At 51.7% G+C, this 26,401-nt stretch overlaps 1 protein-coding gene across 10 annotated transcripts in view; it reads left to right on the top strand.

The window, feature by feature from the left end:
- The first annotated feature begins 15,948 nt into the window (after positions 1–15,948).
- Positions 15,949–26,401, top strand: part of LOC105072482 (partitioning defective 3 homolog) — a 536,087-nt gene continuing 525,634 nt past the window's right edge. For 5 of the 10 annotated variants that reach the window (XM_074358251.1, XM_074358259.1, XM_074358254.1 and 2 more), the window contains exon 1: positions 15,950–16,349. In XM_074358251.1, coding sequence (XP_074214352.1) covers positions 16,230–16,349 — 120 coding nt within the window. In that variant the 5' untranslated portion in view covers positions 15,950–16,229. Of the gene's footprint in view, positions 16,350–26,401 lie in introns of all 10 variants that reach the window. The other 5 variants (XM_074358260.1, XM_074358265.1, XM_074358249.1 and 2 more) reach the window with 3 other exon arrangements.

Genomic DNA, 26,401 nt, shown 5'->3' with positions numbered 1-26,401 from the left:
GGGGTCTGCAGTAATCCGGGCACACTATGGTGGGGCCCTGGAGAGAACTGGGCAGATTCCAGGCAGGAGGGGCGTCTCTGAACTGCAGGGGAAGGGGAGGTGGGGGAGCACTCTGGGTGATGGTCAGGTTGGTAGCTGGAGCACCCAGGCAGATGGTGCCGCCACTCATGAGATTCAGAAGCCGGGGATGGAAGCGGATTGGGGATGAGGGGGTGGGGTATCTGGGGTTCTTTTCAGATTTCAGATGCCTTGGCTGCATCCAGGAGGCAAAGTCTTTGGACAGATGGAAAGAGGTGTCGGGAATCAGAGGTGAGGTGGGGGCTGGATGACCATGCCCACCCCTCCAGCTGCCGGTCTGTCTGCCTCTCTGTCAGGGTCATGGGTGCTATTTAAGCCCATGGACCGGCCGGGATTATCTAGGCAGCCAGGAGAGATGGAGAAGGTAGTGGGGCTGCTCCTTGCTATGCCCCACGACTGAGTGACTCCTCAGAGTTGAAACATCCAGCCAAGGGCCGGGAAGGGAGCAGCCAGAGAGGCAGGAGAAAGATCGGAGCGTGCGACACCGTGGCAGCCCCGGTAAGAGAGGTGTCCAGAGCAGCGGAGAGGAGGGTGCTGCCGCCAGGTCAAGTAGGCAAAGAGCAGCTACTGGATCTGGAAACAAGGAAGATGGTGTGACCTTGACCGGAGGGGTTTCAGTGGAACTGTGGAGACAGGACCGTGATTCTAGACGGTTCAAGAGACGATGGGAGGGCGGCTGTACCAAACAGTCCTTCACAAAGTCTTGCTCTAAAAGAGCCACAGGAAAAACGGGGCACTTCCTGGAGGGACACGTGGGGACAAAGGAAGGTGTTGGGGTTTTGGGGTTTTGTTTGAGATACAAGGTTCTGGACCTTTTTTGTATGCTAGTGAGAGTGATGTAATACAGACGGCAATATTGATGAAAAACTGGGGACCCGAGTTCTTGAGACAAGAGGGGATAAGGAACAGACTTTGGGTTATTGTCAACAGGGTGTCACTAAGGATTTATTTTGGGAAGATCAAAGTTGTTTCTCCAACTCTGGACCACGAGATGTGGATTCATCACAACGACAGTGACCATGTTTTTGTGACGCGCCTTCTGTAAGTCAGAGACGGCTGCCATGCTGGCTTTATCACTCTGACAAACCCCAAATGAAAAATTTATTACTATTTTTTTTTTCACAAGTTTTTACCAGTGAAGACGTTGAAGCTCAGAGATTTCACTGGTTGTGATGAACAGGTGGCAGAGCAGGACCCGCATCCCGTCTTGCGAGCGCAGGCGGCTCCGGATGCGCACGTCCGGGTGTGGCACGCCCCGCCCCGCCGGCCCGCGCGGCCCTCAGCCCTGCGCTCCCTCGACCCCGCAGAGCACGGCGCGGGGCGTGGCCCCAGGATGCCGGGAGCCGGTCTCGCGGTCTTCGAGACGCGGCTCCGCACCCCCCCCCCCAGCTTTGCTCCCTGTGACTGAGCCGGTTACCACCTTCAGCGTCGGAGCCCGGCTCACAAGCCAGCCACTGCCCGGAAACAGCCAGTCCTGCGGGGCCGGCGCCGGCGAGCCGCGCTGCAGGGCATTCACGTCCTGCGAGGGCTCGCTGTCCGAGCCCGAGTCGGGGAGCGGCGCGCCGCCGTCCTCTGGAGACGAGGAGCTGGGCTCTCCGTGCTTCGCGTCTCCCTCGTACCTGGAGAATCTGCCGGCCGTCGTGCGCGGGTGGCCTCGTCTGAGCACAAAAAGCTACTCACGTGGAACCCACTTCCAGTGGGGAACAGAATTTCACAGTAATTACACTTGTTAGATTTGGTGGGGGTGGGATTTATCTGGAAAAATGAAACTAGATCCTGTGAAAAACTAAACTTCTAACGATTTATATTCAGAAGGTTTAGATTAGACCACATTATAGTGAGAACTGTTAGCGTAAAGCAGTGAACTGTTTACCTGGGAGGCGGTGAGCTTTTCTGACACGGCTGTGCATTGCAGTCTTCTTTGCTTTGTGGCTCATCTTACAGTCTGATCACGAAAAGGCCTGTTTTTAGAGAAACACCTCCTAGCTTTGTCAGTTTTCCCCAGGGCCCTTCTTGACCCTTTGATGTTCAAACCGTTCATTCCTGAAGCCCCGTCTTTACCACCCTTAGAATCTCTCTTCTGTTTTCAACAGTCCAGCGTGGGCAGACCCCCCTCCCTCCCCGGTCCATGGCGCTGCCTGTGACGAGGGCGAATGTCCAACCCGTTTCCATGAAAACCCACGCGTCTCGTGAGACTGCAGTTTCCCTTTGTGCACGTCTGCACCGGGTGTTCCTCCCTCAGACCGTCAGATCGTTGATGACTGACGACCTTGGTGACCTGCTGGGTGACAAAGACGTGGACGTTGAGCAGAAAGAGATGCTGTAATGGGAGTGCGCGGAGCTCCGTCCGTGGCCTGTTTTTGCTGCTGTTTCTCTAAGCTACGTAATTCTGGAGCTACGATGAAAACGTATGCTTACCGCTATTTGAAGTGGTGGGGGGAGGGAGGGGAGGAAAGAGAGAAAAGAACTAGAATGATCTCAAGGACTTCCTCTCACTCCCTGTCCCGCGTCACCGAGTCCTGTTCTCTTCCTTATTCCTCCAGAGTGACGTCCTCCCTCCTGCTTTAACCCTGGTGCAATCAACCCCATCACTGGCGGTTCCTACTCACCCACTCCTTCCCCCAACTCCACGCTTTGGGGGGAAAGAAGTGGAGCCAGGAAGGTCCTGGAGGGTCAAAGTGGCATTTGGCCCATTCAACCAGGAGGGGATGGACTTAGGCCCTGAGAGAAGGTGGTAGGACTGCGCCTTTGGTCCCCATCCCATAATTTAAATTCTCAGCACAGCCCAGAGACCAAAGCGTAGCTCTGTGGGGCAGCTGCTCTACTACAGCCCTTGAGGGAGTGCAGTCGCCCTACCTGCAGTCTCCTGCTCCAGCTCCCCACCCACTGAAGCCCTCACCCCGCTGGCCCAGTGCCGCCACCTCCCTGCCCTGCCCTGCCCAGGCCTAAGCCCAGGTGATGACCCTGTTCCAGGGGCACCGCCTTAAACCGCAGTGGAATTCCTGTACGTCCGCAGGTCACTTGCTCTCTGGACTGTACCAATCTCTGTTAATGAGGTCAGTCTACTGGGACTGACATGAAAAGAGGCCCGAGATATATTAAGTGGATGAAAGTGTGCAAAACTGGATTCACAACATACCATTTTGTTAAGATATTTGCACTCACATATATGTAAATTCATGGAACTAGACATTAACATAGAGGATTCCATGGAATCGACAGTGTGGTGCGGTGTGGATGAAAGGTATCAGGTACCACGTGGAGTGTGGCCCAGGCCGCCCAGCGAGAGCCTTCAAAGGAAGTTCTGAAAACTGATCCCGGGACCCTTGAACCCTGCTGCCCACCCTGAGGACCTGAGAGCACGGATGAAGGCTTCGGGGGCGAGGTGTTCGAGAAGTTTTGTGACTGAGGGCCGGGGGTGGGCAAGCCCTAGAGGATGGGCTTATGCAGACGCTCACCGAGCTGGGTGTGTGTCCCTCAGGGTGGGGCCCCAGGGTTGGCACTTGATTCTCGCCTGGCGAGGCAAAGCGGCTGTGGCAGGGCAGAGAGTGGGTGCTGCCTTCGGGAAGTAACTACTGTCCGCTGGACCCACGTGTATGACACGGAATGTGTACTGTCCCTCGAGCTCCTGGGCCAGGAGGGAGAGAGACCCGGCCTATAGCCACTTCAAGTCCATTTCAAGTCCAGAAGGAGGGCTGGGGAGGGCTGACGCCTCCATCACAGAGAGTATGGGTGAGGAGTGGATCCTGAGCCCTGAGGGCTGACCTGGGCGGGATCCACTGAGGAAGAGGCCTTGCTCTGGCCTGGGGGCCTAGCAGGGGCCCCACTATGGCCCCGAAACACCCGGAGAGGAGGTGTCACCTCTAAGCCCTTGTCCACCCAGTGGCAGCCAGCTTCTGAGTGAGGAGGTCAGAGCCTCCCCTCCCCCGGCTCCCCCTCCCCCGACTTGGCCAAGCCAGCATATGGGGAAGAGAAGAAATGAAACCAGACCCGCCCCTGCAGGGAAGGGAGCCTCTCCTTTGAACGAAGGCTGGACGGATGAAGAGCAGCTCGGACTGGATATCCTATTTCTGATTTGATACTATGTTTTACGATTGCACGACAGTCTAGTACCCCAAAACTGAGCAAGAATATTGATGAGCCTGCCGAGTTTTCAGCCAGTGGTACAAGATCATTTCCCCACCAAATGAACTTTGAAGGGCTGGAGGGAAACAGAAATACAGCAGCGTTTCTCCTGTGCCCTGCATTGTGCTTTGTGGAAAGACTGGGCTCGTGGACAGGGTCAGAGGATGCACCAGCTCTGGTTATCTCTCGGGCGGGGGTGGGGAGTTGTTCCATTTTCTCTTATCTGTTTCCATTAGGGCTGAATCATGGAAGCTGAGCATGGTTACTTCTGTCAACAGTAAAGCCATGATGATGGACGTGCCCGCCTACGACATCGGGGGAAAATATTCCCCGTGAGTAAAATATTAGGGTGAGAAACATGGCAAGCTGGAAAACGGACTAGCAATCATCCGAGCCAACACTGGGAGACTGCACTCCACTTTAGAAAATATTTCCATTTTCACGAGCTCATTGGATGGTTACAGCAACCCTGGAGATGCGCATTTGAATTATTCACGTTGTGCAGATGTTGAGAGAGAAAGTGTTGTGATTGCGGTCCCTTCCCTTGGCCAGCAGCACTGCGAGTGACGAGAAAGCTCACATCAAGCCTTCCGGCTGGAAGTCCCATGTTTCTCCCATTTCATAACACCGAGTGCTGCCCTGCAGAGACACCCCCCGCCAGGAAGTGTTCTTCTGGCCTCTCCCCGCGGCCGGCATGTGGTGCCCTGGTGGATGCGACACCACGAAGCGACGTGGACACAGCCCGTGCCAACAGTACTTTTCCAAATGATATTCCACTTTCCTCTTCAATATTGGAATCCATGCATTTAACCCTCCACTTTCCCCGCCTCCGGACTGGTAGTCTGGCAGAACTCCTCCGCTGTGGATGACTCCCTCATTTTCCCAGTATCATGGTCTCCAACTTCAATTTTCTCATTTTATTCCATCCTTGGTCACTTTTAAGTCTCTTTGCTTCTCTCCTGGAGGAACTCAGATCTGTCCATAATCCGTTTCCATGGATTGGACCTCCCACTGGTTTCAGACATTTCATTTCCTCAGTGGCTCATTGCCAATCATCCATTTTTAAAATTACCCTTTTCTAGAAGCTTTGTCTGACCACCTCTGGCCACCGAGACTCCAGCCTTTGTGGTCCCGCAGTAAACTACACCACGTGCTATCGTGTCCTGTTTACATCAAGTGCCGGTCCTCCCCTCCCAAGAGGGGGACATCCTTGAGGGCAGAGATGATGTCTTAGCTTTTACCACCATTTAGCTGAGTGCTTGGACAAATAGTGATTTCCCAATAAAAGTGGAAGGAGTGAGTGAATAGATTTTTCACAGAACATCTCTGGGGCATGGGATGTCAGAAGTGGGAGAAGGGATGTCAGGTGTTGGGAGAAGGAGGGAGATGCCCAAGGGAGGCCCCAGGACCCTGGGCTGCGAACCAGATCTGCTGAAAGAGAGGACGGAGTGATGTATAGGCATTGGGGAAATGGAGCCTCCTCTGGGCCCCAGCCTGCACACTCCACCCATTGGATCTGGGCAGCTTTAGAGGAGGGCGGGAGGGACAAGCTGCGGGATGCGGGGGAGACACTGCAGACACGGCTGGAGGCGTGACCCTGAGTCATGCAGTGGTTGTGCCTGGGAGAGCAGCAGAGTGAGCCTGGCCAGAGCGATGGTGGTGCAGCCTTGCCCAGGGGAGACCCTCTGCAGCAGGGTGGGGGGCGCTCTCCTAGGTCCTAGCTATGGGGGAGGGCAGCACCCCCCAGAATCACTCCTGTTACTGTCCTGCCAAGATGGTCAGGTGGGGGGCCAGCCAGCTGATCCGAATCCTTTCCCCACCAGACACTCCCCCATCCCACACATGTACCCCAAATCCTTCAAAGACTCCTCACTGGCCGTGGAATAAAAGGGACATTTTAGCATAAAAGGCCCTCCATGGCCAGATCCCCCAACACACCTGTTACTTGTCACCTCCAGCAACCCTCACTCCCACAAGGCTTGTCTGCTCATCACCGATTCCCAGAAAGCCTGTGACCTCCTGCCTCTTGCTCTTACTCAGTGGGACCCCTTCCTGAATTGCCCGGGAACCACCCCTAGGATGCAGGCAGGAATGTCCCCACACCTCTGGGCTGAGCAGAGACCCAGGGCAGCAGAGGGAGGCTGTGTGGGCATGTGCATATTCACACGCACACACAACACGTGCATGCCTCTGCACACACGTGCACACACGTGCACAGATATGCACACACGCACACACAACACGTGCATGCCTCTGCACACACGTGCACAGACATGCACACACGCACACACACGTGCATGCATCTGCACACACGTGCACAGACATGCACACACAACACGTGCATGCCTCTGCACACACGTGCACACACGTGCACAGACATGCACACACGCACACACAACATGTGCATGCCTCTGCGCACACGTGCACACACGTGCACAGACATGCACACCACACACGTGCACACATGCACATGCACACGTGCACACCACAAGCACACACGCACGCACACAGATGTAACAGCCTCTAGCATGTTCAAAGCAAGAATCTCAAAGGAAAAGCCGAGGGAATCTGTACATTAATTAGCATCCTAAGTGATTCTTAGCATCAGGCTAAGATCTTCAGAGGAACCTCAAAATTCCAGGGTACTTTAAAACGCAATCCAAAGACCTCCTTGTGTGGACGTATTAGTTTTCTCTTGTTATGTGACATTTGCCACATGTTTAAGGGCTTACACCACACGCATGTATCCCCTCACAGTTTCTGTGGGTCCAGGGTCCAGGCACAGCTGGACTGAGTCCTTGGCTCAGGCTGCTCTCATGTTGCCAAGGGCTGTGGTCTCATCTGGAGGTTTGATTAGGGAAGATGCTGCTTTCAAGCTTATTCCTGCTGGACGGTGGAGGCCTTGGCTCTGGGGCACCAGCAGCTCTCAGCCATGTGGTCTCTCCGCATGTGGTTCATGACGTGGCCAGCCAGAGTCCCCTTCAGTCAGTGGGGGCTGGGGGCAGGGAGTCTTACAGGATGGAATGTCATCGCCAGAGGGCATCCCAGGACGTTGGCCAGAGTCTATTGATCAGAAGCAAGTTACAGGCCCCACCCATGTGCATGGGGCAAGGGTTATACCACTGGCAGTTCACTGGGGGTGCCTTATGGTGCGTCTGCATGACAGAAAAGAACACAGATGCTCTGAGAGGGTAGCGTGTCCAGGTCCCAGGAGAACGAGAGGCAGCGTGGACCAGTCGCACTCCTCGCTTCCAGCCCCTGTTCTTTCTGCTTCACACTGTCTCTCACCTGATCACCACGTGCCACTTTCAACCACAGTCAGCACACTTTTCCTGTAAATAGCCAGACAGTGAACGGTTCAGATCTTCTGGGCCACATGGTCTCTGTTGCAACTGCTCACCTCTGTGGATGGGGCCCAGAAGCCACAGATAATACGCAGTGAGTGAGCGTGCCTGAGTTCCAGGAAACCTTTGTTTATGGGCACTGAAATTTGAATTCCATGAAATTATCATTTGCTGCAAAATATTATTTTGGTTTTGATCTTTTCCCTCAAACATGAAAAAAAAAGTGAAAACCATTCTTAGGTCACAGGCCACACAAGCAGGTGGTGAGTCAGATTTGGCCTGTGTTTACGTGAGTTCACACCTGCTGTGTGTGGAGAGGCTGGACCACTCAGCAGGTGCCCCCACCCAGCACAGTGCTGGGGACATGGCTGGTATCTACTCTTCCCTTTTTTGTTATTAAAATATAGTCAGTTTACAATGTTGCTTCAATTTCTGGTACACAGCATGTTTCAGTCATACATATACATAATACATTCCTTTCCATGTTATTTTTCATTATAGGTTACTACAAGATATTGGATAGAATGCCCTGTGCTGTACAGAATAAACTTATTGTTCATCTATTTTATATATGGTAGTTAGTATCTGCAAATCTCAAACTCCCAATTTATCCCTTCCCACCCTCTTCTCCCCTGGTAATCATAAGTTAGTTCTCTACGTCTGTGAGTCTGTTTTTGTTTTATAAGTAAGTTCATTTGTGCCCCTTTTTTTCAGATTCCACATATGAGTGATATCATATTGTGCTTTTCTTTCTCTTTCTGGCTTACTTCGCTTAGAATGTTGATCTCCAGGTCCATCCATGTTGCTACAAATGACATTATTTTATTCTTTTTTATGGCTGAGCAGTATTCCACTGTATAAATATACCACAACTTCTTTATCCAGTTACCTGTCGACGGACATTTAGGTTGCTTCCATGTCTTGGTTACTGTAATTAGTGCTACTATGAACACTGCAGTGCTGGTGTCTTCTCAGATTACAGTTCCCTCTGGATACCTGCCCAGGACTGGGATTGCTGGATCATTATAGTAAGTCTGTTTTTAGTTTTTTAAGGAACTTCCATACTGTTTTCCATAATGGCTGCACCAAACTACATTCCCACCAGCAGAGCTCTTTTCAAAATAACAATAACTTAGGAAACATGGTGACATCCATACACATCTAAAGGCTGCACTCTGAAGTAAAGATGATGCCACAGAGCTGATAGGTGACCATGTTTCCCAAGTGACAAGTGTCTTGCTGGTCATTGGTGATGGAGATGTACTTAACAAATCTGTACTGAGCCCCTGTGTGGACTAAGCACCACTGCAGACACCCAGGACATGGTGCTAAACAAAAACAGAGAGGTTTCTGCTTGAATGAAGATGACATTCCTTTGGAAGGGCAGGCGGTTAATTAATAAGCAGGCAGGTATGCAGTGTGTCCGATGGTGATACGTGCTGTGGAGAAAAATAAAGCACGGGGGACAGACAGGGACAGGAGAGAGCTATTGTTACTCTGTGTCAGGGGGCCAGGAATTGCAACAGTGACACTGGGCAGAGGCCCGAGAAGCCAGGGAGGTGGCCAGCAGACCCTGGGGGAAGGGCATTCTAGCCGAGGGAACAGCGTTTGCGAAGGCCCTGAGGAAGGGCACCTCCAGCCAGTTATGGATCAGCAGGGCTGCAGGGGCAGACAGGACAGAGAGGGTTGTAGAAAGGTTTGGGGGAGGTGGGGGGGTCACAGAGACCTTGTAAATCACTGTCAGGACTTCGGTTTTGCATCTGAATGAGATGGAGGCACCGTGGGGCTCCCAGCAGGGAAATGATGAGGTCTCCCACATGAGAGAAGGGCTGGGGAGGCAGGACACGTGCTGCTGTTCTGTGGGCGCAAGGATTTCCTGCTCCTGTGGGTTCTGGGTCCAGGACGGGGCCCAGTGCGTTGTGCTCACCCGAGCAAGTGAGCCCCCCATCAGGAGCAAGCTGGCAGCCTCTGTTCAGCTCAGACACAGCAGATCTCATTCCGAAGCAGCAGGGCGAGCTTTTGAAGTTGAACTCCCCGCTTAACAGAGTAACCTGACAGGGGTGGGGAGGATGAGTCTGTGCCTCAGATCAGGGACAGGGCATCAGGGGAGCTGGGTGTGTCCGGGTTGTGCACACCTGAGTTCCTGCAGAGAACTCTGGGGCCTGAGCACTGGACTTTATCACAGCCAGCCTCACTGCCACTCACCTCCTTCTGATACCAGCCGGGTTGGCCCAGGGGCAGGAGGACTTCCCGCCTTCAGCAGGGCTGGGAGGTGGGGCGGCCGGGGTGCAGGGGCCCTGGGAGGGTCTTGGGCTGCTAACCAGGTGGGCATGCAGGCCCAGAAGTACTCTGAGATGGTCCGCACCCTTGGTTAATTCCACCACAGGGACAGCTCTTAAAGCTTCTCCATCACCCATTCTCATTGTTTCAGGATTTGAGATTCAAACATTTAATCTTGACAAGGTCAAGCAAAGGTGGATTATTCCAATTATCAACCTCAATGTTTTTTTTCCTTCTCTTTCCTGAATGAGACTCCTAGCCACATTTGTGCAAAAGTCTTTAGAAGTTGATTCCTATCCCCTGACCAGAGGTCCTTGTGAGCTGAGGTTTCTCTGACGTTGGTGTGAGGCTTTATGTGAATTCATTTCATCCTTTTCCTCTTAATCATCAAAGCTGAAGTGTCCTCTGGGTGAGGAGAATTCCACTTCTCAGGAAATGATTAAAATCGTTTCCTTGATCTGCTCCCATTCCCACCTCATTTTCTCAGTTTTTTAGAGTGAAAATAGAAAACAAAAAAATGACTTTCGGTACTTTAGGTTTCTGGAAGAGCATGCCCACCTTGGAGAGAAGGCGGATGGTGTGCACAGCTGGGGGTCCTGATCAGACTCTGACCCACCACCCACACCCGGGCTTCCCCCAACTGAAAGGCCAGCGCTGAAGGCCTCGCTGGAGACCTTGACCCTGAACTTTGCCCTCAGGGCTTCCGCTGAAAGGACGTCTGGTGAAAGGCCTGTCCACACCAGTGCACTTGGATCTGCCGAATCCGGTTGCCCCAGGGGGTAGGCGGTGTAGACGGCTCTGCCTGAAACTCCTGCAGATTTGCCTCCAGTAGTTGGGTGTTAGCGTCAGTGGCGGGGCCGCCCCCACCCTGCTCCACCCTGTTGGGATGTGGAGGGCTTCCTTCACCAGCTTGCTTGCTCTTAGGTTTTGGAGGCTGGGAAGGAGACAGGCGTTTGGCTGGGGACCTGGGCTCTGAGTGGTGGATCACAGGGCGGAACTGAAGGACGCAGGCAATGGATTTCTGCTAGGAATCGTGCCTCTCCCAGCACTCCGTGGTTGGGTGACACGGGGCATCCAGAAGTGGTGACCTCAGCCTGGACTCCAGCGGTTTCTGGGACTCCTTCCAGGCATTTCTGGGAACTGTGGCAGGACAGTAAGAATGTGGGGGACACTGGTGACTGTAGCTGATGACTGGTGGAGGTTGGGCGGCCTGGAATATCTTCAAGGTGAGAACTTGGATGCGCGTGGTCGGGCATGAAAGTCAACCCTACCCCACGTGAAATCACGAGCGGGTGAGTCAGGTGCCACTGGGACTGCACCCGCCTCTTGGGTGAAGACGCGGTGTTGGGTGTGCGAGGTCAGGAGCTAGGCCCGCCTGGGCTGGGCGGTTTTCTTCTGTTTGGAATCAAGTCAATCCCTGTGCTTTTCAGGCCTGCTGACAGCTTTCAGAAGGTTGCGGGATCATTCAGGCTCCTCCTCTCTTATTCTTTTCGTTTCCTGATTTTTTCTTTTTCCGTTTCCTTTTCTTTCATTGGCCATTACTCTCACCCGTACACTTCATACCAGCTCAAGCTTCGCTGGGAAAACGTTTTCGGACTTATGTGAAATGTAGCACAGCGGGAAGCTCTGCGGAGACTCGCACCGTCCTCATTACACACACTCTGCGTTTTGTTCGAAGCACAGCTGTGCTATGACACGAGTTGCATCTCTGTCGGGAAGCTGTTGTTCCCTACCCCCCCCCCCACATCCAAGGTCATTCACTCATTCATCAAACAGTTACTGAGTGACCAGTGTGCGTCCAGCCTTGTGAGGACAATTCTGGGTAAGTGCTGAGACCAATACCACCTCTGACCTTGGGGAGCTCGATCCATCTGTAAGCTCCTTGACATGGCTTCTGTCAGCAGCAGGACCCTCCCGTAGAGCTGTGCTGTCCGGCACGGTGGCCACTGGCCACGTGTAGCCGCTGAGCTCTCACAAGGCCACACACGTGCTGGTTACTCAGTAAGTCTGACGAGTAACTGGATGCGTGGAGGGCGGGCTCACGTTCATGAGCCATGCTGTGTCATGAAGAATTCATGGGCAAAAAGTATGAAAAATTTGGGTTAGTCGACATTTGGTTCTGTCTGAAACATCTGTGAGACATTTGGTCTACACCAGAAGGTTCTTGATATTTGGTCATATTCGGTCCTGTCCAAAACACCCATGAGATATTTGGTCCATGCCAAAAGGTCCTGGATAGTGGGTCCTGCCCAGAGCCATCTGGCATGGACCACGAATGCTCATGGATGTTCTGGACAAGACCAAATGTCCTGTAAGGAAAATATTCTTAGTGTTTTAAAAAAGTTGATTATATGTTGAAATGATAATAGGATATAATGTATTGAATAAAATATATTCTGAAAATTAATTTCATCTGTGGCCACTGAAAGATTAAGCCACACACTTGTTTCCCTGGATGTTTCTCTTGGGCGGCTTCTCTCTAGATGGTCTGCTTCCGCCCCGTCTCTCTCCTCTCTCCCGGGAGGGAGCGCTTCCTCTGGGCACCACCGCCATCCCCGCTGGGTCACACCAGCTGTACTCTAGTGATTGCCTGCTCGCATCTGAAACCTTTACCAGACTGGGCATCTCTTGAGGGAGGAACTCACTCGCATACCCAGCCTGCAGTGCGGTGCTTGGTATGAAGGAGGTGGACCGTCATTATGTGGTGGGTACTGATCCAGTTCTCCTACTGGATTAAACTTGTGTGAGGCGAGGCACGCAGGGTTGGTAACATGATCTGAAGCATCATGTTGAGTAGGTGTCCAACATGTGTGTGAGATATTTCAGAGATAACTTTGCTTTCCAAGGTATGAATTTTTAAAAGTCCTGTTAACATTTAAAAAATTCCTAATTATTAACTTTCCAAGGGTGAGATGCTAGGTGATACAGTACTACACACAGAGGGTGTGTGTTTATTTCCTGGTGCACACGAATGCTGCTGGACGTAGCTGAAATTACAGTCCACGTGGTCACACCTGCCCATTTACAAAATAGGCACAGAGCCCAGCTCGATTCTAATTAATTCTCAGAATTCCCTGTTGTTTTCAAACCAGTTTAATCAGTCAATGGTAAATGAGAAGTATAGAGATGAGGAACATAATTTTTTTTTATCCTGGAATATGCAGAATTTAAGACAAAAACACACTAGACAATATTTATGTAACACTTGACCGTTGCCTTGGATGATTTTGCTCCCACTGGGACCAGGTTTGCCTTTATGCTCACCTCAGCCAGAAGCAGTTCGGTCAAGGGAACACTTTAGAGATGTGAAAGCAGCTGGCCCTGATAAATAAGTAAAAATAAAGCATCTTTATGGCTCCATGTCCAGTGGGCATATCAGTGAAAGTAGATTATTTGTGAGGAAATTTTATGCATTTGAACCAAGACACGGAAGTGTCTGCTGTCTAAAATTAACACAGCATTAGTTTTTCATCACTGACTAATGTAAAGGGAATCACTGCTTCTAGATAAACTAGGTAGATTTAAATAAAGCTTTAAGGCTTTCTCTGGTTAGTTAAGATGTTAACACAAAGACATAATTGTTAACCCTATGATCATATTTTTGAAAACCTGTCTAAACCCTTATTAACTACTGACTAGTGGAAGGGATTGGTGGAGATAAGTGGTACCTGTGTGCTCAGAAGCAGGTCTCCCCCCAGTACTGCCATAAACTTGTTGCTGACACTTAGTGTTTAATGTCTTGAATTGCAGTTATGGAAGTAGCTGTCTTATTCTAAACTCTATATTTTTCTTCCTCATTTCAAAAATTCTGCAATGCTTAGCCAGTGCTTTCCACGTGGAAGGTCTTCTCCAACTGTGGGTGGAATTGGATTTAAGTGAAATAGCTCAGTGGTGGAGTGAGTGCCTGCATAAGGTCCTGGGTTCGTTCCCCAGTACCTCCAATAAATAAATAAATAAGTAAAAATAAAGCCTAACTACCCCCCACAAAAAAAAGAAATTTAAGGAAAGGTGCGGAAGGTTTAGCTCAGTCGTGGAGTATATGCTGAGCATGCGGGAGATCCTGGGTTCAGTTCCCAGTATCTGCACTAAAACACACACAACATTAAAGTGACATGAGTATAGATCTGAGAGCCATGAGCTGGGTTCCGGCACTGAATGGTGGTTATCACCAGCCCAGCGATTTCCCTGAGCCTTGGGCTCCTCCTCCTCCCTTCTCCAACCCTCCCGCAGCACCATCCTTTGCCCTCCTGTCTTGACTTTGTTGCCCTTCACCTAACTGGACTCTACCAACTACACACTCCCATGTGGCAGCACATACTAAGTGTCTTAATACATTATTTTATTTTTTAAATTGAAGTATAGTCAGTTACCATGTGCCAATTTCTAGGGTATGACACAATGTTCCAGTCATGCATAGACATACATTTGACCCTTGCCTTGAAAATATATTCATTTTCATATTCTTTTTTTTTTCATATTCTTTTTCTTAACACATTATTTTATTTAGTCCTCACCAGTTATGAGCTGGAGAGCGTCAGCCCCACTTTTCAGCAGATACAACTGAGGCCGGAGAGGCACTGGGCGCCGCATCCAAGGCACTCTTCAGTGGTAGACTCGGGAGCTGAACCCAGATCCCCGCGATGTCCAGTGTGCTCTGGCTCTTCCTGAACTTGCCTTTCAGCTAGAACTATTTTGAGAAAGCCCCTCCCCAAACAAAGATTAAAACAGAAACGTCTATAATTATCAGTAATTGTTATCCTGGATCCAAGTTCTAATGCAAGGAGCAAGAAGACCTCAGCAAGAGCTGTCCTCATTGTCACAACCTTAATTATTGGGTAGACATGTTGAGCGCTGCGGCTCAACAGACGTATGAGATCCTTTCCTGGGAGTGCGTGCAAGGAAAGTGGGCTCTCTTCTGGGTCTGCCTCAAGTTTCCCCTGGGGCCTTGGGCAAGTGCTTTCAACACTGGTTAGTGTCCTGGGGTAAAAGATGGCACAAGGAACCTACTTACGGCACTGCTTTGCCAGGACAACTGATTGTGTTTGTCAAGGGCTGTGGATGAGAGGAAGCACAACGTTTTATATGACAAACTGCACCGCACCTGGGGCAGTGGACTTGCGGGGACCTGGGAGGCAGTTGCATCTCTGTCCTGTCTCCTTATTTTAAGGTGGGAGGTGGGCGGCCACCAGCTCTTCCTGCTCTGGCCAGAGGTTCTCCTGGAGCTCACGGAGCGGTTGGTGCTTCCCCACACCCTAAACACGCGGGCAAACACGACGAGGGCCAGGACTCTGTGGATATCTGCCATTCTCTCAACGCAGTGACACAGTGGTAAGGGACACTGAGTCTGAGCGCCACAACCGAGACACGGGGAGCGCCACATTTCTTGACTTGATCCCAGTCCCTCTGAACTGTTGCTATGGGGCCACAGGCAGGTAGCTCCTTATGGAGCTGGGTTCCTCTCCGGGTGAGGTGCCGGCGTTCTCAGCGTATTGTTCACAGCTTTGCGTCAAGATTGCTTGGGTTGCAGAATTTTAAGAAATAAAACGATCTGAGTTGCTGATACTGGAGTTGTGCCCGTTGAGGCGAGCGGGTCACCAAGGGGTCACGGGGCTTCAAGGTAAATAGTGGCCTCGGGAGAAGGGCCTTCCCCCAGCAGACCCCTCATTTCTGCCGGTGACGCGTAGCTGCCTCGACTCCGCCTGGCCGCCGGGGTGGGAGGCCCCGGGCGGGAGCACCAGGCCCTCTGCGGCGCGATTCCGCCCCTGCCCAAGCGCCCGGGGAAGGGGGTTCACAGTGACAAAGGAATGGGGGCTGTAGAGAGCACGCGGCAGGCGGGGGGCGGGGGCGCGCGCCCGCGGAGGGAGGTGGCCGTGCGCCCCGCCCCGCCCCGCACCCCGGCGCCTCGCGTGCTCAGTGTTGTGGGCCCGCCGCGCCCCTCCCCTCCCCCCTCCTCCTCCCCGCCCTCCTATCCCCTCCCTCTCTGCTGCGCCCCTCCCCTCCCCTCCCCTCCCTGCTGCGCCCCTCCCCTCCTCTCCCCGCCCCTGGGGCCCCGCCTCTCCCTGCCCCTCCCCGCGCCGCCGTCCCCTCCCCCGCGGCTCCGAGCAAGCGCCGCGCCAGCGCCACACGGCCCCGCCGCCGAGCGCGCCGACACGCCGAACAGGTGGCCGGAGGCTGCGGCGCCGCGCGGGCACAGGCGGGCGAGCCCCGGGCCAGGCCAGGCCAGGAGAGGCGAGGGCGGCGGGCCAGGCATGCGAGCCGAGAGGGCCCCCGGCCCCGGCCCCTAGCCTCCGCCCGCTCCCGCCCCGCGCCCCGCGTGCAGCCGCCCCGGGCCCGGGCGCTCCGCTGCTCCGGCCGCGGTCACCGAGGGGGCGCGGGCCGGCCCGCGGCGGCTGCGGCGGCGGCATGAAAGTGACCGTATGCTTCGGAAGGACCCGGGTGGTCGTGCCGTGCGGGGACGGCCACATGAAAGTTTTCAGCCTCATCCAGCAAGCGGTGACCCGCTACCGGAAGGCCATCGCCAAGGTGAGGGGCCGGGGGCGGGCGGCGGAGGGGCGGGCGGCGGAGGAGGGAGCGCCGGGATCAATATGGCGCTTCCTGGAAGGGGAGGAGGCGGGAGGCGGGGAGACGGAGCGCGCGGCGCCTGCCCGGCCTGCGCCCCCCGCCCGCCCCCCGCCCGCGCGCTGGCCGTCAACTTCCCCGCGCCGGGCCCCGCGCCGCCGCGCCGCCTCCCCCGGGCCGGGCCGCGGCGCCTCGAGCCTCCCGGGAGCCGATCCCGAGCCGCGCCCCGGCGCGCGGAGCCCGGCCGGACGCGCTGCCTCCCGGCCCCCGGCTGCGCTCCCGGCTCCCCGCGCAGGCCCGCGGGCGGAGGCCGGGCCCGGGAACTTTTCTGGCGGAGGAGTTCGCTCCCCGCGCCAGGAGTGGCTCGCTGGGGCCCCCGGGCGGGGGGCGCCCCTCGGTGCCGGGCGGGGGTCCCACTCCCACTCCCACTGGCTCGCAGGCTTTGCTGGAGCCCCGCACCTCGGTGCCCGAAGTTGGTCCCTGGGTGACGAGTTTCCCGGCCAGCACCTCTGCGTGGACCCGTCTTGCTCCATGCGGAGCCCGGGCTGCGGCGCCCGGTTCTGGGGTTGAATAGATTTCCCTCTTTCCTCGCGGAGTGATAACATGGTCTGCTCTTAACTGCGTTCCTCTACAACGTGTCAGAAGTGAAAAAGCGTTTTGTTAAATTGTTTTATCGTCTGTGTCTGTTTGACAACAGCCCACGCCTCCCAGATTTCTCCCAAGCACCTGAGGATATTTCCTTTTCCGGAGAGTAATGTCGGGTGGAAAGCACATTCACTTTTACAGTTTCCTTTTTGTCCCCGACGTTGGAGTGGTTTGGGTCCTGTGGGCTTTGGGGCCGCAGGTGAGGGGGACGGTGGCTTTGTCCGCCTGATTGAGTGTATACGGGGTGCTGGGGTGGCGTTCTCTAAAGTCTCTTTGAAATTTAAGAAGAAAAAAACTTTTTACACTATTTTCAGTACAGAGAAAAAATAGCATAAATTTGGCCTTTTAAGGATAATCTTAGCGATGTTTAATTACCTGACAATGGTAGAAGATGTTGACCTTAATTAACTGTTTTAAAATGATACAGTTGGTTAAAGTTTTTTTTTTAGTGAAAATCAAATAAAATTTGTGGAAATTGGGCACCTGTTTATCTTGAACCTCTGTGGAGGGGGGAATCCCCCTGAACCTACATTTAGCATTTTAAAGGATTGGCAATTTGTGATTTGAATGTTCTGTGTCAATAATCGGGTTGCACATAACTCAGGAAACCAACAAAATAAATCTTGAAAGGAAAGAGAAATACAATAATGTATACTCTGCAGTGGCTCAAGTTCCTGAGGGGTGGGAGTGATCCACATTTCTTTGCTTACATGCTTAATTTAAACTTTACTTGCTTAAAAATTAGTCATTTACATGCTTAAACATTTACATGCTTAAAATTAGTCATATTTTGTTATGCACCCGATGCATGTTGGTTGAACAGCTTGTTTGGGAGACACAAACGTAGTTGTTTGATTGAGTCGTTTGTCCGTTCCACAGGAATTCTCCAGCACTTACTGTGTCCAAGGCACTTCCCCGGGGTGCTGGGCACCCCCGGGACCGGGAGAGTCTGGGAGAGAGGCTCCCTATGGACCTCCAGGTGAAGGTGGCCGGCCGCGCGGCTGGCTTGTGGCGATGCAGTGGGAGCAGATGGCGCGGGGATGCCGGGCAGACGGAGCAGAGAGGCCTCGGGGATAGGGCCGGACCTTGTTCTTAGGTATCAGCGGTGGGGGTTTCACAGTGACCTGGGAGCGTGGTCGGCTCCCCGGGAGAAGAGCTCAGAGCCGCGTGTGGAAGGGTGGGTGTGAGAGTGATGGCCTGCTGCAGAGGGAGGAAGGAAGGGCGAGTCTCAGAGTGACGGTGTTGTTGGGGTTGGATATAAACGATTCAGGGATGATTCAGGGGTTTCTAGAATTATTAAAATTCTCTTGAAGTGCAGCTCACAGGTCAGCAGGTACATTTTAAGATGGGTTTTGTGTTCTGCAGAGTAGTCACCGGCTCACAAGACTGCTGCCTCTCAGGCGGTCTTCCAGGTCCACTCGTAATTTTACCTCTGAAATGATTAGGGAGTGGCTGAGATTAAACAGGAGTCACTCTGCCTTCTCCCACCCGCTTTAACATGAGTATGGAGCAAACACATAGTAACACTTACTCTAACTTTTATTCTCTTATCTCTTCCTTACCCTTTACTGTCGAGTAGAACCAGATAAATTCTGTGTGAGGACCTGGGTAGCTGTGGAGTGGCGTTTGGTTGCTAGGTGACAGGTGCCATGACGAGCTCCCATCTGGTGGGGAAGATGGGGGAAGAGCATGCTTGTGGCTTTGTGTAAAAACCGACCAAGGTGAAAAGAGAAAAGACAAACAGGAAAGGGGAAAGAAGGATCCTGAGCGTCTAAGCCTTTCTCTGCAGAGAGCATTTTGTGGTGTGGTGGGGCTAATTTTTTGACATTGTATTTGAGTGGTTTTCAGGTTAAACAAGTCAGTTCTTCTGGGCCATGGAGTGGTGTGACTTAATACCAGAAATGTTCTCAGGAAGCAGATACTTGAAGGCTTACACTTACTTGTAGCATTTTTTTCTTCCTCTAGTGAAAAAGGGTTTTCTGTTTGTGATCACTGATGGGTGCAAATGTTTTGGCTATTGCTTCCCATCCACCCATCCTTGTCCAGACCGTCTCTAAGGAAGGTGCCCTGCTAGACTTCAAGGACCCGGGTACACGGACTTCTCTGTGGACGTGTCTGCGGCCCGGCTTCCCTGTGGTCCCTGGTGGACACAGGTGCAGAGTGCCACCTGCCCCGGCTTTGTGGTCTGGTGCCTTGCTTTCTCAGGGCTTTGATGGCCCCTTCTTAATTCTGAGGGGATCAGGGCAGGCCTGAGACTTCCCATTTTTCCTGCTGTGCATCCAAACTCTGGCTAGGAAAAAGATACGAAAATCTCCATGCTTGGTTTTTGTTTGTTTTTTAAAAAATTGTTGATTTGTTGAATGGCTGCTGTACAAATCTCATACTTTATGAAGAAATGTAAGACTGAATTCTTACACTCAAGAATGCAATCTAGGAGGCAGGGTGAGTATATTAGACAGTCACAGGAGAGCAGCATTGATCGGTAACAGGGTGGTGCAGACGAATAGCAGTTGCTTCTGGATTTCAGAGATGGGAGGGGTCATGGTGGCGTCGGTGGGGGAATCTCATGTAATCACTAGGGTTTGCCTTGTGCTTGGTAAGTGGGAAGACTGGCCTTGGTTTAGGGCAGTGCTTCCTAACTGGATGGTGGGGTGACCTCAAAAGGCGCCTGCCTGGCTGAGGTGTTCTGGTTCTGTGGGTCAGCAGTGGGTCCAGGCGTGTGGATATGGAGTGTTCTGACAGGTGGTGGGGAGGCATTGCAGGAAGGGCAGCGGTCTGAACAAAGGTGGTTGGGCCCCAGGGCTCTTTGGCTCCTGTGGTGCCTTCGAGTCCGATGGTGGGGCGGGACCAAGCGGAGGAGGACGAGGAACACTGGGGCAGAGCTGGGGACTCCTGCCGTGTGCTGGTGCAGGACAGGGCATTTGGGCGGGGCAGCAGGTGGACCAGTGCTCCTACTCTTCAGTACGGAGAGAAGTGAGGGAGGGGCGTGGCTCTTAGCTCACTCCCCATCCCCCACAGCCCTCTTCTGCGGGGGGGGGGGGGTGCGACCTTTGGATTGGGTTTGAAGACCTAGGTGTTTTCACCATTTGACCTTGGGCAAACCAGCCCTACAGAGCCACATTGTCTCATCTCCTAACCGGGTCGCTCCCTTGCAGGGTTAACGTGAGTCCTGAGTGGGGTGATGAACAGGGTCCCCTCGGTACTGCATGTGGATCCCTAATATGCTTTACTCACCACGCAGTTTTACTGCTTCTGAAACTCCCCAGTGGTCTCCTCTTCCTGTTTGGTCTTTGCTTAAGAAGGCAGTGTGTAGCTGAACTAAAGAATGGGTAGAAATGCTAATCTTTGCCTAAGCAGCACCACAACCAGAAGAGCAAATTGCGTGTGTGTGTGTGTGTGTGTGTGTGTGTGAGAGAGAGAGAGTGTGTGTGTGTGTGAGAGAGAGTGTGTGTGTGTGTGGTGGGGGGCAGGGGACATAAAAGTCATGGATTTTGGCTCTAGGTTGATTTCTGGGCCTCTGCTGTTGGGGCCACTGCTTCTGTCCTTCAAGTGTGGAAACCTTGAGTTATTTACTAGCAGTTTGTTGTTATTTGAAAAACTTAAATTTATGGACAGGAACTTTTGAAAATGTGCTTTCCTTTTTGGGAGGGAGGGATGTTGATTACTAAAACCACATAAGTCATGGTTTTTATGGAAAATCTTGTGGTTGGTGTGAGACTTTCTGTGAGCAGATGGATTGACTGCATGTTGTTACACATTTACAAGCTTAACTGAAACTTTTAGGGACATAGTTATATTGTTGCAGAGTTTGAATGACAGTATTTTTGAGTAGTGAAACGAAATAAAATTTATTATTTCATTAACATTTTCCTGCCTTCCCTTTCAAAAAGGAAAAATACACGAAACGTGTTTGAAAGTCTGGCCTTTCTAAAATGCACATCTCGGCGAACTCTTCTACACCCGCTTTCCCTCAGCAGGGCCTGCCCCCTGCAGGCCTCCCCCCACCCCCAGCCTGTCCCTCCCCAGACCCCACCCCTGCCCGCCTGGACCGCTGGCACTTGCTGCCTTTGTGCAGCATTTTCGGTTTCTTCCGCCTGGAACACGTGCTCCGTGCCTGCTCCAGCCTAAGCCCGGCGCCGCGTGCCCAGACCACCCGAGGTGCCCCTGCCTGGGGCTTCCCCGGGACCCCCCCCCCCCCCGCCCCAGCGCCTGTGCGACCCCTGGGAACGGGCTCTGCTGTGGGCGCTTCGGGGCGCTGGCTTCAGGACAGAACTGCCTCTCGGCCCGCAGGGGAGGTGCGCGCTTGAAGGCGGCGGCCCTGCCCGGCCTGGCGGGTAGTTGTGGGGGAGGCTGGGGTGCGCGCGGCGTGGGGGACACACATCACGCGCCTTCCCACGCGAAAAGCGCACTTTCACTTTGGAGACTGTACAGTTTTAAGGACTTTAAGGTCTGGCATGTTCGGCATATTGGCACAAAGAGATTCCAACTCAAACTAGGATTTCGTGTGATTTTGGAGTCCCTGGAAGTTATTCTTTTCTGTCAGCTATTTTCAGGGAGTTCAGGCTGTTTTTCAGACCAGGCAGAGGGATTGCCCGGTGGTTTGCATTGGGCCTGGTTCAAGGGCAGGTGGCCAGGGCCGTGCAGGAATCTGGCCCCGAGACACCTGTGCTGGGTCTGGCGCTTCTCATCCTGTCAGTTGGGGCCCGTGGGTAAGTGCCAGGAGTGAACAGAGACGTTGAGGACCTGAGAGTCGCAGAGGGGGTGCTCTGGGCTCCTGCTGAACGTGGAGGAACTGGGCACGGAGGTGACATTCAAAGTCCCACTTATGCAGACGCCTCCATCTGTCCTGGGAGGTCTTTCCCTGCCTGTAGAGTTGGATGCAGGTGGGTGACAGTGAACACTTGAAAGGTGAGCAGAGCCCTTTGCATTTTTTTCAAGGTTGGAAAGAAATGTGTAAAATTGGTCCAGGAAGGTGCTTCTCACAGGTGGGGGTGCTTTTCTGGGGGCGAGGCCCACACTGCGCTCTCCTGGGCCACCCACACAGTAGTCATGGCTGCCACCAGGGTCACCCGCAGCAGAGGGGGGGCTCAATAAATTTATACCTTTTGCCTATTTTTGGTATTTTTTTCTGTTTTGCATGGAGAATAGAAAAACCTTTATGAAAAGAAGTGCAAAGTTCTGTGAACATGGTAGAAAGGTGATTGTTTTTTGTCTTTTAGTCATTATTTTATCCTGTTAAAATTGTTTTCCATTTGGAAGGATTATGTAAAAATGACTTTCCTCTGTAGCTATGTCTTCCTGTGTGTGGCCTGCCGTCTTTATGTGGTTCGTGCGGCTGAATACTACTTTTGTTTATTCTTTTTTCCTCCATCAACTAATACTGGAAGTTAGAAATAAAATTTCAAGCTGCATTCTAAATGACTTGAAATGTGAATTACTTATTTTTTCCTCTTAAAAATAACCCCCCCATGCATGAGAAATGAAAACACGTGTCTACACAAAAACATGTGGATAAACGTTTGTAGCAACATTGTTCTTAATAGCCAGAAGACAGAATAACCCAAATGTCTATCAACTGAACAGAGCGTGGTCTATCCATACATTAGAAAATTATTCAGCCATCCGAAGGATGAAGCTCTGACCCGAGTGTTACCAAAGATGAACCTTGCAAACGTTGTACTACATGAAGGGAGCCAGTCATGAAGTCCATGTGCATGGAAGGTCCAGAACGGGAATAGTCATCGCCAGGGCTGAGGGTCGGGGGTAATGGTGAGTGACTGTTTATGGGGATGGGGTTGGTTTTCTGGTGATGAAAATGTTCTAAATTTAGACAGTGGTGATGTACTAAACATAATTGCATTGTACACTTTAAATGGCTAAATGTTATAGTACATCATTGCCTCAAGAAAGATGTTAAAAAGATAGACTACATTAGCTATTGTGAACAAAGCCCCATTTTAAGGTGTTTTATGTGCTGAGAGTCCCATAAATCGTGTTTTTCTGTGTCAGAGATGCTCAAAAACCTCAGGTGAAGGCTGGCTACTTCTAGGAGTTTTCCATAGTGTGTGGACCTGCTTTCTTAAGCCGCCTGCCCTACCCTGTGCTGTGCAGTAAGCCTCTGAGTCCCCAGTCCCCCCGGCCCCTGTCAAGGCTTCACCAGCTAACTGTTCACCTGTTCTGCCCTGTTCTCCCCACCTGAGAGTCCCGCCCGCCCAGCTACCAGCTGCCTTTGCAGTTGACCTGGACGCCCAGAGATGCCCATGGTGGAAGAGCTTTTCCAGCTTTTGGTTTTGGTCTGTAGTTTCAAGCTTTGGCAGATCCCACAAGCTCTGTGAGCATCACTTTTCCCATTTTCATCTTCCCGCATTCAGAGGTTCCAGGCTGGGCTCCCGCTGTCCGTCCCCCGAGCCACAGAAGCCCTGAGTCTGCGTGGTTGGTCTTGGTAGCCTAAACCGAGAGGCCTGGGGGTGTGCAGTGCCTTTGCAGACAGGAGAGCCCCCCCACTGTGGAATGTCCCCCTCACTCACCTCCTGTGCAGTGACGGGCGTGTCCCCGGGGCAGGCACACGCTGTCTGAAAGTTAGGCTGTTGTCCCTCAGCATTCCTCGCTGTCTTTTAGGGTAAATTACATGCTCAGAAGTGACTTGTGGCCATTTCCTTTGTGAAGTGTAGCTAAATGTGTGTGTGGCTCTGCATGATCCGAGACGCGTGGTGTGTGCACGCACGCGCACTCACACCTCCGTGTTCTTACGGCGGTGCACGTAAAGCGGTTTTAGAGATGACGGTCAAGTCGGGACGTCCCCGCCTGTAAGGCTGTCAGCGCTCAGACACGGCGAGGCGGCCTCCGGGGCTTATTTTCCTCCTGGTGGTGGTTCTTCTGGTGGCTTGTGTTGCTTCCCTGCGGATTAGAGAGCGAATCTGTATGACAGAGTTTATGTTTCTGAAAAGTCCTCTTTGGGAAATTCTGTGATAAAAATCAATGTTTTCTTTTCTATGTTTATTTCAGAAAACAACTCGCTATATGTCAGAAACCTAAAATTGCTAAACACTTAAATATGTTGTATTAACAGATCAAAACCACTGAAGAGAGTACAGATTCTGTGCAGCTGGCTGGTACGACACTGAGTGTTTTGATTTAGTTCTTCAAAGTCTAAAGTAAAAAAACTGGGAAGTTTTTTCATGTTTGTGTTTTAATTTTTTTTCTAAATCTAATATTAAAAACCAGAATTAAAAAATATACCATTTTCCAGGGAACACACGAAGGCATTTAAGGTGTGTAGCTTGTGACTCTGAACTCCAGTGTGCAGGGTCCTGTGTGAAGAGTGGCTGGCCAGGCTCCTGCCCGGCAGGGCTGCGCCCTGAGCTGGGGTTCTCTCACAGCAGCCAGCAGCACCTGCAGAGGAGGGAGGTGGCATGTGCCGACCGCCACACGGGATGCGACTCATCACTGAATCCACTGAAGCTGAATGTAGGATTTGGCACCTTTACCACTTTGTTAGAGAGCTGGAAAAAACCTTTCAGACAAACCAAGAGGACCTCTAAGTGAACGTGCGTCACTTGGATGGATGGCTGTTTAAGCAGCTGCATCTGGAAAGTGGTGGTTTTTCAGCGTTTGTTCTGTCTGATGAATAGGAAATGGGTCATATTTTAAATTATAAAGCACATACTATCGGGAAATTTTTTTTTTTCAAGGAAACCTGGAAAGCTAATAAAACCCTGAAGTTTTTATGGTGGATTCAGGTTTATCTTTTGTATTTTGTGACCCACTTCTTAGCACACAGATGTTTGCAAACACACAATTAGCTGGAGGTGGAAAGTTTGGTGGTGGATCTCTGTCTCCTAGGAGGCGGGCACTTCCCGTGACACACTCTGGGCGGCGACGCAGAGGAGGAGGTTGCATCATTTGTCTGAGAGCAGGATCGGTAACCTCTGGAAGCCCAGGATCCTTGGCTTCTAAAACCACATCCTTCGTGGGATTGTTGAGAGTTTGAGGAGAGAAGGTGAAAAAGCGTTGCAGGAGGTGAAACGGAGTAGCTGTTAGCTGTACTGCTCCCTTGCTTTTTGCTGAGAATGCTTTTTCCAGTGAAGAAGTGCTTCTAAATTGCTTCTTCTCATCCTGCTTAGAACTGCTCTAGATGTGGGAAATTGAATGTCTGGTGAAAAAGTTCTCCCTTAAACAGTTCTCAGAAAGTCTCTCACAACGTAAGAAACAAAGTCCCACTGATGCTGGTTTAGTTGCTCCAAGGATGTCCACAGTGGAAGAACTTTTCTAGTGTTCGGTTTTGGACACAGTAGTTTTGAATTTTGGCCCGTCCCACCAGCTCTGTGAGCCTCAGTCTTCTTGCCTGTAATTTGGGAATGTTTTTGTTTGTTGACAGTAATGGAGATCAAGGGATTTAATGTAGATAATTCTTCTGTCATTTTATAGACTCTTAGTGAGTTTTAGCTTTTTCTTTCAAGTTTTACACGTAGATAGGGCCACTTTTAATGGCTAATTCTTCAAGGCAACTTGATTTTCATTTAAGATACCAGTTGTCATTTTTCAAGATGACTTGTTAAAAGGGTTACCACTTTATTCTTAAAAGTACTATAGAAATCCCAGTATTAGTACTTACTAATAAACCAGTTGGAAATAGGGAAAAAGAATGTTCTGATAACCCAGTAGTTAAAGCTGATTCTTCTGCAGATCAGGGGGTGTGTCTGTCTTCGTAGCTGTGCGCCTTTCTCTGCTATTAGCCCTTGTGATTTTTATAAAACACTTGCAGGTGCTACACTGTTAGATGAATGGAGATTACGTAAAGTTTCTTTGCTCTATTTACCATATTTTAAAAGACATTGGTTACACATTTTCCATTAAAATCTTTTGAAACTTGGAAAGAGCAGCACTAGAAGTTGTAAGTACGATCGATATTTACACAATGCACAGATGTTTTAATTTAAAGACCCTTGGTGTTTATTAACTAGTGGGAGTTCTGAGAATCCCCTGGAGCTCAAAGAGAGAATCTGAGTTGTAAAATACAACGAGAAAGCCGGCGTTTTTGTGACCTCTCTAACCCCTTATTATATAAGCCTCTATAATTCACGTGCCCGTAACACTTCTTTACGCCTCTCTGGACCTTCAAGACGGTGATTTTGAGGCAGCTACTTAGTCAGCAGTAAGTGAGCAACAGAGCATCTTTTGCCTGGGTCGGTACACTGATTCGACTTTTAATACCTTAGTTCAGCTAAAGACACCCAGTGCCAGTCAGCTGGAAGCTTCACCCAAGAACTGACCTGCTCATCATCCGAGTGGGGAGTGGTGTCGGGGAGGCTTGCCTGGCTCTGGGTGTGGCCGGGCTGCGGAGTCAGGCCTGCCAGGTCATCACAGCCCAC

The sequence above is a fragment of the Camelus bactrianus genome, chromosome 35 (assembly GCF_048773025.1).
Source record: "Camelus bactrianus isolate YW-2024 breed Bactrian camel chromosome 35, ASM4877302v1, whole genome shotgun sequence".
Taxonomy (NCBI): Eukaryota; Metazoa; Chordata; class Mammalia; order Artiodactyla; family Camelidae; genus Camelus; species Camelus bactrianus.
This window is presented reverse-complemented; position numbering and strand designations above follow the sequence as displayed.